Genomic DNA, 15,793 nt, shown 5'->3' with positions numbered 1-15,793 from the left:
AGCAGCCCATAAAATATTCTTAAATGAAAAGTAGGTCAAAACACAGCATATAAAATATAATAGTTTTTTTTGGTGATTTTTTTAAAATGACAATTTTAGCAATTTCTCTTGGCTTTTATTTATTTTCCTTTGCAAATATTTTGGGGATTAGGGGGTACATGTCCAGGTTTGTTACATGGGTAAATTGCATGTCATAGAGGTTTGGAGTGCAGATAATCTCATTGCCCAGGTAATAAGCACAGCACCTGACAGGTAGCTTTTCCACCTTCACCCTCCTCCCACCCTCCACCCTCAAGTAGGCCCAGGTATCTACTGTTACTTTGTGTCCATGTGTACTCAGTGTTTAGCTTCCACTTATAAGTGAGAATATGCTGTATTTGGTTTTCTGTTTTGCATTAATTTGCTTAGGATAATGTCTCCAGCTCCATCCATGTTGCTGCAAAGGACATGATCTCATTCTTTTTTTTTTTTTATGCTGCATAGTGTTCCATGGTGTATATGTACCACATTTTCTTTATCCAGTCCACCACTGATGGGCATTCAGGTTAATTCCATGTCTTTGCTATTGTGAATACCGCTGTGATGAACATACACATGCATGCATCTTTAGGGCAGAACAATTTCTATTCCTTTAGGTATACATCTAGTAATGGGACTGCTGGGTCGAATGGCAGTTCTGTTTTAGGATCTTTGAGAAATCTTCAAACTGCTTTCCACAGTGGCTGAATTAATTTATATTCCCACCAGCCATGTATAAGTGTTTCCTTTTCTCCACAACCTTGCCAGCATCTATTATTTTTTGACTTTTTAATAATGGTCATTCTGACTGGTATGAGATAATATCTCATTGTGGTTTTGAGATGGTATCTCACTGTGGTTTTGATTTGCATTTCTCTAATGACTAATTATGTTGAGCATTTTTTTCGTATGCTTGTTGGCCACATGTACGTCTTCTTTGGAGACGTGTCTATTCATGTCCTTTGCCCCCCACCAACTGTTTTTCCAAAACAGGGTCTTGCTCTATTGCCCAGGTTGAAGTACAGTGGCATGATCAGGGCTCACTGCAGCCTTGACCTCTCAGGCTCAATCAATCCTTCCACCTCAGCCTCTCGAGCAGCTGGGACTTCAGGTGTGCATCACCATGCTTGGTTAATATTTGTATTTTTTGTAGAGATGGGGTTTCACCATGTTACTCAGGCTGGTCTCAAACTCCTGGGCTCAAGCAATCTTCCCGCCTCAGCCTCCCAAAGTGCTGGAATTACAGTGGTGCTGGAATTACAGGTGTGAGCCACCATGCCCAGCCCTTTGCCCCCCCCCCTTTTTTTTTTGAGACAGAGTCTCGGTCTGTCACCCAGGCTGGAATGCAGTGGCATGATCTCAGCTCACTGCAACCTCTGCCTCCTGGGTTCAAGCAATTCTCCTGCCTCAGCCACCCAGTAGCTAGGATTACAGGTGCCTGCCACCAGACCAACTAATTTTTATATTTTTAGTGGAGTCGGGGTTTTACTATGTTGGCCAGGCTAGTCTCGAACTCCTGACCTCAAGTGATCTGCCTGCCTCAGCTTTTCAAAATTGCACATTTTTAAATAGGTTTGTTTGTAGAGTTTAATCTTAAACTTTTATAAGCATTCATTTAATTATTTGAAAGAGAGAATGAACATGTACTCAATGAGAAATGCCTGGAAAAATAAATATTTAAATGTTCACAATGACCATTTCTAGGTGATAAGATTACAGAAGATGCTTGATTTTTTCATCTTCATTTTCTGAATCTTTAGCAATAAGGATGTATTATTTTATAATTATTCAAAAAAAATAGTTTTTGGTTTTTTTTTTTGGAGACAGTGTCTCGCTCTGTCATCCAGACTGGAGTACAGGAGTACAAACATGGCTCACTGCAGCCTCAACCTCCTGGGCACAAGCGATCATCCCACCTCAGCCTCCCAAGTAGCTGAGAACACAGGCCAACACCACCACATCCAGCTAAACTTTTTTTTGGTAGAGACAGTGTCTTGCCATGTTGCTCAGGCTGGTCTTGAACTCCTGGGCTCAAGCAATCTTCCCACCTTGACCTTCCAAAGTGGTGGGATTACAGGCGTGAGCCACTGCACCCAGCTACTTTTTATTTTTGAATCATGTGGCTGAGTTACCTATTAAAAAATAGGTAGGCAGGGGTTCAAGGAGTTCAAGATCAGCCTGGGCAACATAAGGAGACCCCCTCTCTATAAAAAAACAAAAATTAGCTGGGGCATGGTGTGTGCCTGTGGTCCCAGCTACTTGGGAGGCTGAAGTGGGAAGATCAATTGAGCCCAGGAGGTCAAAGCTGCAGCGAGTCATGATCATGCTACTGCACTCCAGCCTGGGTGACAGAGGGAAACCCTGTATCAAATAAACAAAAACAGAAAGAAAAGAAAAGAAAAAAGACCACTACATATTTATAAGGAGTAGGCTATAATTACGACTTTAAACTTTATAGGACTACCCTAAAAAAGGAAACCTCATCAATTTTATAATTCATGGTGGCCATAAAATAAAACAAAGTATATTGCTCAAGACCATTGTAACTGGTCCTTACACTGCGACCAAAAGGAAATCTCCTCAAGGAGCTGCATAAAGAGGTTGCTGTGTAACAGCTATTAAATCCTTCACTAACAGCTTTACTGGAGACCCAAGGAGATGATTCATCAGGTCAAATCACAAGGCATTTCTCAATCTTAGCCAATGGCATCCTACCACAGAGCAGTGAAAAAGCAGCTCTACAGGGCACCAGTATGAGGCTGTCCAGGCACATCACTCTCCACTTGTCTGGTTTAATCCAGATGGAAATTTTTGAGACACAGCTTGAAGACAGACTGCACACCTTTTAGGCAATTGCCTAAAATGTAATTCATCTCAGACATGCTTTTGCTAGATACTGTATATCAGTGGATTTGTTAGTGTATTCTCTGGCAAATGCCTGGAGTATGGCTCTGCTATATTGATGATTAAATATGGCATCATATTACTTAATTGATAACTGATCTGGGCAAAGGGTCAGATTACGTAAAACATTTTTTTGTCTTTCTTTTTTGAGACTCACTCTGTTGCCCAGGCCAGAGTGTAATGCTTGATCATAGCTCATTGCAGCCTCAACCTTCCAGGCTCAAGTGATCCTCCCACCTCAGCCTCCCAAGTAGCTGGGACTACAGGTGCATGCCACCACACCCAGCTAATTTTTAAATTTTTTTGTAGAAATGGGCGTTTGCTATATTGCCCAGGCCAGTAAAAACATTTTTAAAAACCCCACCATTTACTACAATATTAAAAAGTTGGCCGGACACGGTGGCTTATGCCTGTAATCCCAGCACTTTGGGAGGCCCAGGTGGGTGGATCACCTGAGGTCAAGCATTCAAGACCAGCCTGGCCAACATGGTGAAACCCCGTCTCTACTAAAAATACAAAAATTAGCCGGGCATGGTGGCGGGTGCCTGTAATCCAAGCTACTTGGGAGGCTGAGGTAGAAGAATCGCTTGAACCTGGGAGGTGGAGGTTGCAGTGAGACGAGATTGTGCCATTGCACTCCAGCCTGGGCAACAAAAGTAAAACTCCGTCTCAAAGCATAAAAAATAAAAAACCAATAAAAAAAAGTATATGGCTGGGCATGGTGGCTCATGCCTGTAATTCCAGCACTTTGAGAGGCCAGGGAGGGTATATCGCTTGAGCTCAGGAATTCGAGACTGGCCTGGAAACATGGTGAAACTCTGTCTCTACCCAAAATACAAAAAATTAGCCAGGCATGGTGGAGACTGCAGCTACTCAGCAGGCTGAGGTGGGAGGATCACCTGAGCCCGACTTCAAGGCTGCAGTAAGCTGTGATTGTGCCACTGCACTCCAGCCTGGGCGACAGAGCCAGACCCCATCCCAAAAAAAAAAAAAAAAAGTATAGGAAGAACATAAACTCAGAATATTTTTTGTCTGTTTGTTTGTTTTTGGGACGGAGTCTCACTCTGTCGCCCAGGCTAGAGTGCAGTGACATGATCTTGGCTCACTGCAATCTTCACCTCCCCGGTTCAAGCAATTCTCCTGCCTCAGCCTCCCGAGTAGCTGGGATTACAGGTGCACATCACCATGTCTGGCTAATTTTTTTGTATTTTTAGTAGAGGCGGGGGTTTCACCATGTTGGCCAGGCTGATCTCACCCTCCTGACTTCATGATCCCCCCGCCTCGGCCTCCCAAAGTGCTGGGATTACAGGCAGGAGCCACCACGCCTGGCCCAGAATATTTTTAATGGAATACATTTAGCTTTAATGATAAACTTATTACTATCCTTACTTTTCTAATTTTGGTGCACATGATTAAAAACTGTGACCTGGTCTGCAGTGCATTTGGAAACATCTAAGCTACAAGAGTACCAATATCCTCTTTAAAATAGTGAATCTACTCTCCACAGAAAAGAATAATCAGGGCTGTCAAATTCTAATATATATAAAAATGTTCCAGTAGGCTGAGCACAGTAGTTCACGCCTGTAATCTCAATATTTTGGGAGGCCGAAGTGGGTGGATCACCTGAGGTCAGGAGTTCAAGACCAGCCTGACCAATACGGTGAAACCCCGTCTCGACTAAGAATATAAAAATTAGCCAGGCATGGTGGCATGCACTTGTACTCTCAGCTCCTCGGGAGGCTGAGACAGGAGAACTGCTTGAACCCGGAATGTGGAGGTTGCAGTGAGCCAAGATCGTGCCACTGTACTCCAGCCCGGGCGATAGAACGAGACTCCATCTCAAAAAAAAAAAAAAAAAGTTCCAGTAATATCATGCTGAAAACACTTTAAAGTCAGTTTCACAAAGTGCCTATTAGGGGGAAAAAACAAAAAGTCAATAAAGATACCCATAGAACTCAACTTTATGCCTCTCTTTTTCCTGGAGTATCCTCCAAAAATAAAACCTGTGAAAATACACCACAGCATCCAAATAACATTTCTCATTTCATGGGACTATTATCTAACAACTAATATAAGAGCTAAATAATTATGGCCAACTATTGTAAAATGTAAGTTGATTTTTTGATAAAGCCTCTCAACTCTTAACTGATAACTAACCCATGAAGCAAGCTGTTTTATTTATTTATTTATTTTTAGAGACGGGCCTTAATCTTTTGCCCAGGCTGGAATGCAGTGGCACAATCAGCTCACTGCAGCCTTAACCTCCCGGGCTCAAGCTCAGCCTCCTGCGTAGCTGGGACTACTGGAGTGCACCACTGCACCTGACTAATTCTTATTTTTTGTAGAGATGGGGTCTTGCTATGTTGCTCAGGCTGGTCTCAAACTCCCAGCCTCAAGCGATCTACCCACCCTGGCCTCCCAAAGTGCTAAGATTACAGGCATGAGTCACTATGCCTGGCCAATAATTCTTAGTTACCTTGGTATACTTTTCCTATGGGTGATAATAAAAGCATATCATCCTGTATAAGACAAATATTATTTTTCAGTTTCCCATATCAATGACATAAGCTTGTTCAAAAGCAGTAGTATCCTTATACTTCTAGCTGAGAGGGCCTAAGAAGCAGTGTCACTCTAGCTGCAATGAACACACCTAGCATTCAGAACTTCGTTTCTAAACAACATTCTCTAATAAAAGGAGCCAGGGCCCTTGAAGAAGTGGTCAATTCCAGGGTTGAACTAAGCAAGATAAACCTGTATCATCTTATAGTTCTAGAATGTAATAAAGTGCTTTTAAAAAAAAAAAAAGTGAAGGCCAGGTGCGGTGGCTCATGCCTGTAATCCCAGCACTTTGGGAGGCCAAGGCGGGTGGATCACGAGGTCAGGAGATCGAGACCATCCTGGCTAACACAGTGAAACCCCGTCTCTACTAAAAATACAAAATATTAACCGGGCGTGGTGGCGGTTGCCTGTAGTCCCAGCTACTCAGGAGGCTGAGGCAGGAGAATGGCATGAAACCCAGGGGGTGGAGCCTGCAGTGAGCCAAGATCGCGCCACTGCACTCTAGCCTGGGTGACAGCAAGACACCGTCTCAAAAAAAAAAAAAAAAAGTGAGATAGAGGTATGGCAAAAGGACAAAGGGGTCAAGATGAAAGTGGTCCCAATGGCCAAAACTAGAATAATCCAAACAGAATGAATATTGTATACAGAGTCCAGAGTATAAAATAAATATCCAAATCTATACTGACATAAATAATTAAATAAATGCAAAGAAATGACAACTCTTCCTTACAGAAGAATTTTAATTATTAAATAAAAATGAATGAGAGAAAAAGAAAAGTCACCACTGGAACACCTGGGTAATGACTGCTGCAGGTAAGATTAACCTACGAATGCAAAAATTAGTAGGCAAAAATTTAAAAACAGGATATTTGCAGAGCTCCAAAGAATAGCCCCTAAAATGCTGATTAATTACAAAGGGAAACAGTCACTTTACGGTGGAGAAATCTGGCAGACACTACATTAACCAAGGGATTACGGCTGACACCACCAGTATTAGGGCATTTCAATATGCACCTCTGATCCAATGCACTGAGAGGACCACATCACCTGGGGTATTCTTCCCCAAAATCCATTACCTCAATCAAACCACAAGAAAACATTAGACAAACCCAAATTGAGGGACATTCTACAAAATACCTGACCAGAGCTCTTCAAAGTGTCAAGGTCATAAAAGATAAGGAAAAGCTAAGGAACTATCACAGATAAACAACTAAGGAGATATAACAACTAAATGCAATATGTGGCCAGGCGCGGTGGCTCATGCCTGTAATCCCCAGCATTTTGGGAGGTCGAGGCAGGTGGATCACCTGAAGTCAGGAATTCGATACCAGCCTGGCCAACAAGGTGAAACCCCGTCTGCACTAAAAATACAAAGATTAGCTGGCATGGTGGTAGGGACCTATAATCCCAGCTACTCAGGAGGCTAAGGCAGGAGAATCTCTTGAATCTGGGAGGTGGAGGTTGCAGTGAGCCGAGATCGTGCCATTGCACTCCAGCCTGGGCAACAAGGGCAAGACTCTGTCTCAAAAAAAAAAAAAAAAAAAAAAAGGGCTGGGCGCGCTGGCTCACACCTGTAATCCCAGCACTTTGGGAGGCCGAGGTGGGCAGATCATGAAGTCAGGAGATCAAAACCATCCTGGCTAACACGGTGAAACCCTATCTCTACTAAAAATACAAGAAATTAGCTGGGTGTGGTGGCGGGTGCCTGTAGTCCCAGCTCCTTGGGAGGCTGAGGCAGGAGAATGGCGTGAAACCGGAAGGCGGAGCTTACAGTGAACCGAGATTGTGCCACTGCACTCCAGCCTGGGCGACAGAGTGAGACTCTGACTCAAAAAAATAAATAAACAAATAAATAAATAAATAAATAAAAATAAAAATGCAATATGGAATATTAGATCATAGAACAGAAAAAAAATTAGTGAAAAAATGGTAAACAATGGTAAAACCTTTTTTTTTTTTTTTTTACACAGGGTCTTGCTCTGGTGCCAGGCTACAGTGCAGTGGCATGATCATAGCTCACTGCAACCACTGCAGCTTCCTCGTCCCAGGCCCAAGCAATCCTCCCACTTCAGCTTCCCAAGTAGCTGGGACCACAGGTGTGCGCCACCAAACCAGCTAACTTTTTTTTAATTTTATGTAGAGGGAGTCTCCCTATGTTGCCTAGACTGGTCATAAATTCCTGGACTCAAGACATCCCCTCGCCTCAGCCTCCCAAAGTGCTGAGATTATAGGCATGAGCCACTATGCCCAGCAAAAATGGTAAAATCTTAACAACTACGGTTTAGTTAATAGTATTGTACTAATGTTACCATCTTAGTTTTGATCACTGTACTATGACTATGTAGGATATTAACATTGGGAAAACTGGACGAAGGTATACAGATCTCTCTGCAATATTTTTCCAAGTATTCTGTAAGTTTAAAATGATTTCAAGTAAAAAGCTAAAAAACAGGCCGGCGCAGTGACTCATGCCTGTAATCCCAGCACTTTGGGAGGCAGAGGCAGGTGGATCACTTGAGGTCAGGAGTTCAAGACCAGCCTGACCAACATGGTGAAACCCTATCTCTACCAAAAATACAAAAATTAGCTGGGTGTGGTGGCACACACCTGTAATCCCAGCTACTCAGGAAGCTGAGGCAAGAGAATTGCTTGAACCCAGGAGGTGGAGGTTGCAGTAGGCATAGATCACACCACTGCACTCCAGCCTGGGCAATAGAGTCAGACTCTGGCTGAAAAAAAAAAAAAAGTAAAAAACAAAAAACAGTGGTATCTAGTCTCTGGATCCAGCTGCCTATTTGCAGGAAATATAGATGATAGAGGAATATGTTAAATTGTACCATGATATATAATCAGGAAAATTCAAACTATGGGAGATCTGTCTGGATTCTTCAATAGACAAATACTAAGGAAAAGAAAGAGAACCTGGCTGGGACCCTAAAAATAAACAGAGATTGAAAAGACAAACGAAAACTTTTTTTTAGGGACAAGACTAAGACTAAGGGCAAATGAACTAGGGATGTTCATTTGAGTAATAAAACTTTTAAAAATACAAAGATGTCATTACTTATAAAAGTCAGGATAATAATTACTCATGAAAAGAGTGATGGGATTGTGATGAAGGGGGGCTTCTGAAGTGAGTGGCAAAGTTCTGATTCTTGACTTGGATGACAGTTACAAAAGTGTTCACCTTACAGTAATTCACCATGCAATACATTGTTATGTGTGTCTTACTAATTCTGTTTAATTTTGTAATAACGGCTTTTTTTTTTGGAGACAAAGTCTTGCTCTGTTGCCCAGGCTGGAGTGCGGTGGCATGATCTCAGCTCACTGCAACCTCTGCCTCCTGAGTTCAAGCGGTTCTCCTGCCTCAGCCTCCTGAGTAGCTGGGACTACAGGCTCCCGCCACCACACCCGGCTAATTTTTGTATTTTTAGTAGATACGAGGTTTCACCATGTTGCCTAGGCTGGTCTCGAACTCAAGCTCAAGCAATTTACCCACCTTAGCCTCCCAAAGTGCTGGGATTACAGGTGTGAGCCACCTCACCTGGCCATAAAGGCTTTTTTAAGTAGTGGTATCAGAAGTGTTTTTCCTGACCCCGATTCTTTTATTTTTGAGACAAGGTCTTATTCTGTCACCCAGGCTCGAGTGCAGTGGTGCAATCTTGGCTCACTGCAGCCTCCACCTCCTGGGCTCAAGCCATCCTCTCACCTCAGTCTCCCAGGTAGCTGGGACTACAGGCACATGCCACCATACCCAGCTAATTATTGTATTTCTTTTTTGTAGAGGTGGGGTTTCACCATGTTATCCAGACTGGTCTCAAACTCCTAAGCTCAAGAGATCTGCCCACCTCAGCCTGCCAAAGTGCTGGGATTACAGGCTTGAGCCACCGTGCCCAGCAACCCTGATTCTCATAGCTGTAGTAGGGGTGGGTTTCTAGATAAGTACTAATAGCTTGGGCTCTACCCGGAACTCAAAAAGCTAAGCCTATACTAACTGTCAATCTCTGGGTGAAAGCCTCAGGAAAAACTAAAAATGGCAGAAAGTTTCTACATTATTCCTGACAGATATCTAAACAAGATGATACTGGTGGAACAGCCATACCTGAAGATCGCTAACTCTTCATACAAAACATTATTAGCTATGTCACCTTGGGCAAATGACTTAATCTCTCCATGACTCAATTTTCTCATCTATAAAATGGGGTTGATAACACTGTTTGCCATTTTAAAGATCAAATTAGTGTATTAACACACCTAAAGTGCTTAGAACAATACCAGGCATGTAAGAAGCATTATATCATTGTTAATTTCTTTCATTTTTTTTTTTTTTTTGGAGACAGAGTTTAGCTCTTGTTGCCCAGGCTGGAGTGCAATGGAGCGGTCTCGGCTCACTGCAACCTCCGCCCCCTGGGTTCAAGTGATTCTCCTGCCTCAGCCTCCCAAGTAGCTCGGATTACAGTCATGCACCACCACGCCCAGCTAATTTTGTATTTTTTTAGTAGAGACAGGGTTTCTCCATGTCGGTCAGGCTACTCCTGATCTCAGGTGATCCACCCACCTCGGCCTCCCAAGTGCTGGGATTACAGGTGTGAGCCACCGCACCCGGCCTGTTAATTTCTTACTAATTTTTTAGAAGCTCCTGCTTTTGTCAAACAGGAAATTCATTCCCTAAAAATTTATTTCTTGGCCGGGCGCAGTGGCTCATGCCTGTAATCCCACCACTTTGGGAGGCCAAGGCAGGTGGATCACCTGAGATCAGGAGTTTGAGACCAGACTGACCAACGTGGTGAAACCCTACCTCTACGAAAAATACAAAATTAGTCAGGTGTGGCGGCTCACGCCTGTAATCTCAGCTACTCAGGAGGCTAAGACGAGAATCGTTTGAACCTGGGAGGCAGAGGGTTCAGTGAGCCGAGATCATGCCATTGCACTCCAGCCAGGGCAACAAGAGTGAAAATCCTTCTCAAAAAAAAAAAAAAAAAATTTTCTTTTTTATAAGGCAGAGTCTCACTCTGTCACCTAGGATGGAGTGCAGTGGCACGATCTCGGCTCACTGCAGCCTCCACCTCTGCCTCCCCGGCCCATGAGATCCTCCTGCCTTAGCCTCCCAAGTAGCTGAGACTACAGGCATGGGCCAACCATGTCCAGCTAATTTTTGTATTTTTTTGTAGAGACAGAGTTTTGCCATGTTGCCCAGGCTGGTCTCAAACTCCTGGGCTCAAGTGATCCTCCCACCTCGGCCTCCCAAAGTGCTGGGATTACAGGCATGAGCCATAAAACCCGGCCTGGAAATTTATATGTATTTTAGTTACAGTATCAAATAAACTGAAGGATTTGTAGAAATAGGTAACAGAAAAGACATTTTTCCTGTTGAAATGGATGTTATTTGTGCCTGCCCGAGATCAATCTTCCCTTCTTTTGGTAACAGCACCCTAATTTTTCCTATGGGATACCCGCCTTCTCTACATTTTTGGTGAGACTGCCTCCTTTCCAAAGAGGTAGATACATGACCCAGGCAGACTACAGTAATTGACTGAAGAATTGGTATATGACCCAAATCAGTTCAATGTGACTTAATTCCAGAGCTTTCGTTGCACTTATTCAAAAAAAAAAAAGAGGCCAGGCATGGTGGCTCATGCCTATAATCCCAGCTCTTTGGGAGGCCAAGGCAGAAGGATCGCTTGAGGCCAGGAGCTTAAGACCAGCCTAGGCAATATATGGAGACCCCATCTCCACAAAAAACAATAAAAAACAATTAGCAAAGTGTGGGAGCATGCACCAATCCCAGCTGTTTGGGAGGCTGAGTCAAGAGGATCTCTTGAGCCCAGAAGGATGAGGCTGCAGAGAATTATGATCATGCCGCTGCACTCCAGCCTGGGAGACAGAGTGGGACCCTGTCTCTTAAAAAAAAAAAAAATTCAGTCCATACTATAGCCAATCAAAATCTATCTGGATTTGGATTCAGGGCCCCTTCACCCAAAGAACTGATCATTCAAAAATTTAAAATGTCAGCTGGGCGTGGTGGCTCATGCCTGTAATCCCAGCACTTTGGAAGGCCGAGGCAGGTAGATCACGAGGTCAGGAAATCGAGACCATCCTGGCTAACACGGTGAAACCCTGTCTCTACTAAAAATACAAAAAATTAACCGGGCGTGGTGGTGGGTGCCTGTAGTCCTAGCTACTCAGGAGGCTGAGGCAGGAGAATGGCATGAACCCGGGAGGCAGAGCTTGCAGTGAGCTGAGATGGCGCCACTGCACTCCAGCCTGGGTGACAGAGCGAGACTACATCTCAAAAAAAAAAAAAAAAAAAAATTTAAAATGTCATGTGAAACCAGAAGTCCTACTTTACTATTTTTAAATGCCTGTCTTTTAGGGTTTATACAATCAGCTGCTTTAAAAAATATCCCATTTAAGGTACACTTTGAAGAAAAGTAATGCTTACAGATGTTATACCTTCCCTCCCAAATGGTACAAATAATCATGCTGATTTAGTCAGATCCAGATGATGGATGGTTAACAAATCTCTCTCTCTTTCTAGTCCTGACACTGGCCTCAAGCTCCAGACCTAAACCTGTGAGTATTGTACTATCACATTATACACACATGAAACACTACTATGTCCTTTCTGATTCATCTATTTCAGCCCATGTCAGCACTATTTTTCCTAATATCTCAACTCAAAACCTTAGAATTCACCTTTTTGGCTTTCATTATTGTGTTGAGCTTTGACATGGATTATCTCATTGAACGGGATACATAATTTCCTATTTTACAGATGGAAACATTGACGTTAGAATTCATACAGCTTGGCCGGGAGTGGTGGCTCATGCCTGTAACCCCAGCACTTTGGGAGGCCGAGGCGGGCGGATCACGAGGTCAGGAGATCGAGACCAGCCTGGCCAATATGGTGAAACCCCGTGTCTACTAAAAATACAAAAATTAGCCAGGCATGGTGGCATGTGCCTGTAGTCCCAGCTACTTGGGAGGCTGAGGCAGAAGAATCGCTTGAACCCAGGAGGCGGAGGTTGCAGTGAGCCGAGATCACACCACTACACTCCAGCCTGGGCGACAGACTGAGACTCCATCTCAAAAATAACAACAACAAAAAAAGCCTGGTGCAGGCTCATGCCTGTAATCCCAGCACTTTCGGAGGTCAAGGCGGGTGGCTCACCTGAGGTCAGGAGTTTAAGACCAGACTGGCCAACATGGTGAAACTCGTCTCTACTGAAAATATAAAAATTAGCTGGGCATGGCAGCAGGCACCTGTAATCCCAGCTACCCAAGAGGCTGAGACGAGATAATAGCTTGAACCTGGGAGGCGGAGGTTCCAGTGAGCCGAGATTGCGCCATTGCACTCCAGCATGGGCGACAAGAGCAAAATTCTGTCTCAAAAAAAAAAAAAAGAATTCATACAGCTTATAAGTTGCAGAGCTAGAGAAGGAGTCAAACCTTTTCTGAGATTCCAGACCCTGCACTCTTAATTACCAAACAACACTGTCTCATCTTTGGATCCTTCACCTGTCTATCCTGTAAGTAACCTCCTGTAAGTAACCAGATCCTATGCTTTCTTCTCTTCCACATTTATTCAACAGTAACTACACACCTACTCTATGCCAGACATAAAAGAATTCAGGAATGAATAAAACAGAGTCCTTCCAGGAGCTCATAATATAGTGGAAAAGGCCAGGTGTGGTAGCTTATGCCTGTAATCCCAGCACTTTGGGAGGCCGAGATGGGCAGATCACTTGAGCCCAGGAGTTTGAGACCAGCCTAAGCAACATGGTGAAACCCCATCTCTGCAAAAAAATACAAAAAAAAGTAATAGCTTTGCGCAGTGGCAGTATCGTAGCCAATGAGGTCTATCCGAGGCGCGATTATTGCTAATTGAAAACTTTTCCCAAAAAAAAGTAATAATAACAAGTGGGGTTGGTGGTATATGCCTGTAGTCCCAGCTACCAGCTACTTGGAGGCTGAGGAGGGAGGATCTCCTGAGACCGAGAAGTCAAGGCTGCAGAGAGCCGTTATCACTGCACTCCAGCCTGAGTGTCAGAGTGAGACCCTGTCTCTTGAAAAAAAAAAAAAAAAAGAGGCGGGGCATGGTGGCTCACACCTGTAATCCCAGCACTTTGGGAGGCCAAGGCAGGCAGATCACCTGAGTTCGGGAGTTCAAGACCAGCCTGACCAACATGGAGAAACCCTGTCTCTACTAAAAATACAAAATTAGCCAGGCATGGTGGTGCATGCCTGTAATCCCAGCTGCCCAGGAGGCTGAGGCACAAGAATCGCTTGAACCCAGGAGGCGGAGGTTATGGTGAGCCGAGATTGCACCACTGCACTCCAGCCAGGGCAACAAGAGTGAAACTCCATCTCAAAAAAAAGAAAATGTGGGAAAAACCAGATATAAACAAGTAATTATGAGATAAGAAATGCTCTTAATAGGGTGTAGAGGAAGAAGGGCCTAATACTGCCTCAGGTTTTCAGTTATCCAGAAGAAAACAGGAACCAAATGGCTTCGATTCAGTTCAACAGAAAAATAATATGCAGAGGTAACAAACTCAGACATGAATTACTTACAATCTCAGATGTGAATTACTATCTTTATTACCATTCCCCAACTAGGAAACCTGAGCAAATTAACTTCTCTATATTTCAGTTCCCTCATCTGTAAAAGGTGGAAAATAACACCATCTATCACATAGAAATAAATGTAAGAACTAAATGAGAAAAGGTACATGTTACCATTTTTAGAAACCTTAACTGTATTCATAAAACACCCATTCATTATGCCGTTCCCCATACCAACACTTCTATGAGATAACATCAAAACGTTAGCCTTGGCCAGGTGCCATGGCTCATGCCTGAAATCCCAGCACTTTGGGAGGCCAAGTGAGACTGCTTGAGTGCAGGAGTTCCAGACCAGCCTGGGCAACATAGCAAGACCCTGTCTCTAAACAAAAAACAAAAACAAAAAAAACTTTAGCATTTAAAGGACACAAAGGGGACTTCTGGGGTACTGATACTGTTTCTTGAACTAGGTGCTGGCCACATGAGTGAATACAGTTTGTAAAAATTCATTGAACTCTACATTTACTTAATATGCATTGTATGTATATTGTACTTCAGTAAAAAAAAAAGTTGCTTGTTTGTTTTTTTTAATCATCAAACTCTGGCCTAAACCTAGCTTCCACCCCATTACTCCCCTACTTTGGACATTTCACATCCTTTAACGTTTCTTCATCCTATTTACTTTCTGCTACCTGGAACTCTCCTTTTCTCTAATCTCCCTTTCAAAACCCTACATCCTTCAAGAGTCAGCTCAAATCCCACATTCTGGAAAACTGGAAAGGTACGGGATAGTTTATTCAGGGTCAGAATACTAAGGAAGGAACTGAGTGGACACAGAAAGTATACTTTTCATAAATTATTATAACGATTTGTCTCCCTCACTAGCCTGTGCAGCTACTTCAGCCCAACTTCGGTTTCTCCCTGTAGGCGTTAGTATAAAACAAGGTTTGGTGAAGAACTTAGTAAGGAACAGTAACAAAAATTGCCCTGCAAGTCCCAGACTGAGAAAAGACGTCTAAAGCACACGCACACTCTCCTCGCTTAAGCAAAATTGGTCCCCTCATCCTGGACCCCCTCACATATCACCTTTTACCCCAGGGAGCACCCCTCGCGACCCCGCCCCAAATCCCAAACTCCTCTGCAAGCCGCGCTCCACAAGCACCTCCTCCTCTTATTCCAACCCTTCCACAGACCACACTCCTCGGCTCAGGACACTGAATGGGACACGCCCCCTCAGATCCCCACCACTAGGTGGTCCGGCCCCCAGGGCCCAAACCTCACGACACGGTCCCCACGCCCCGGCCCCCAAGCCCCCTCCCCTCACCAGCCCCGCCCTCAGGCCCCGCCCTCTCCGAGGACCCCACGAGAGGGTCAGTTCTCTAGGAACCGCGCGCTGGCGGCCACTGCCCCCGCCTCCCATTCACAGAGGCCGCGGGAGGGCAGGCGGGGCCTGACCGTCTGCTAGAGCCAGTGGCCTCACCTCTCTTCCAAGAGCTCAGTGGTGACACCACCTCCACCCGCTCGGAAATGAACTCGGCCAGACTGGAGCGGAACAAGGCCGCCCGCACTGTCACAGCCACCACCAACACCAGGGCCAAGGGAGCCGCCATGATAACTGGGGCGGGCGCGCTGGCCGGGAGGGAAGGCGAGGCGGAAGAGCCTCGCGCCCTGCGCGCCACACTCTGTAGTTCCGCGGGAGGGCGCGCGCCGCCGCTGGCGCCGGAGCGGCCAGACGTGGGGACTACGG

The 15,793-nt window shown here is 44.5% G+C and overlaps 1 protein-coding gene and 1 pseudogene across 3 annotated transcripts in view; one reads left to right on the top strand and one right to left on the bottom strand.

Moving 5' to 3' along the window:
- The window catches only part of PIGU (phosphatidylinositol glycan anchor biosynthesis class U), a 116,625-nt gene extending 100,892 nt beyond the window's left edge, over positions 1–15,733 (bottom strand). Inside the window, exon 1 of one of the 3 annotated variants that reach the window (XM_055265929.2) lies at positions 15,527–15,733. In XM_055265929.2, the coding sequence (XP_055121904.2) occupies positions 15,527–15,656 (130 nt within the window). In that variant the 5' untranslated portion in view covers positions 15,657–15,733. The remainder of the gene's footprint in view (positions 1–15,526) is intronic. The other 2 variants (XM_063633779.1, XM_063633778.1) reach the window with 2 other exon arrangements.
- LOC129474972 (uncharacterized) lies at positions 13,305–13,436 on the top strand (annotated as a pseudogene).
- Positions 15,734–15,793: the final 60 nt, after the last annotated feature.

Source organism: Symphalangus syndactylus, chromosome 24 (assembly GCF_028878055.3).
Source record: "Symphalangus syndactylus isolate Jambi chromosome 24, NHGRI_mSymSyn1-v2.1_pri, whole genome shotgun sequence".
NCBI lineage: Eukaryota > Metazoa > Chordata > Mammalia > Primates > Hylobatidae > Symphalangus > Symphalangus syndactylus.
The sequence above is the reverse complement of the archived record's forward strand: the minus strand, read 5'-3'. Positions and strand labels throughout refer to the sequence as shown.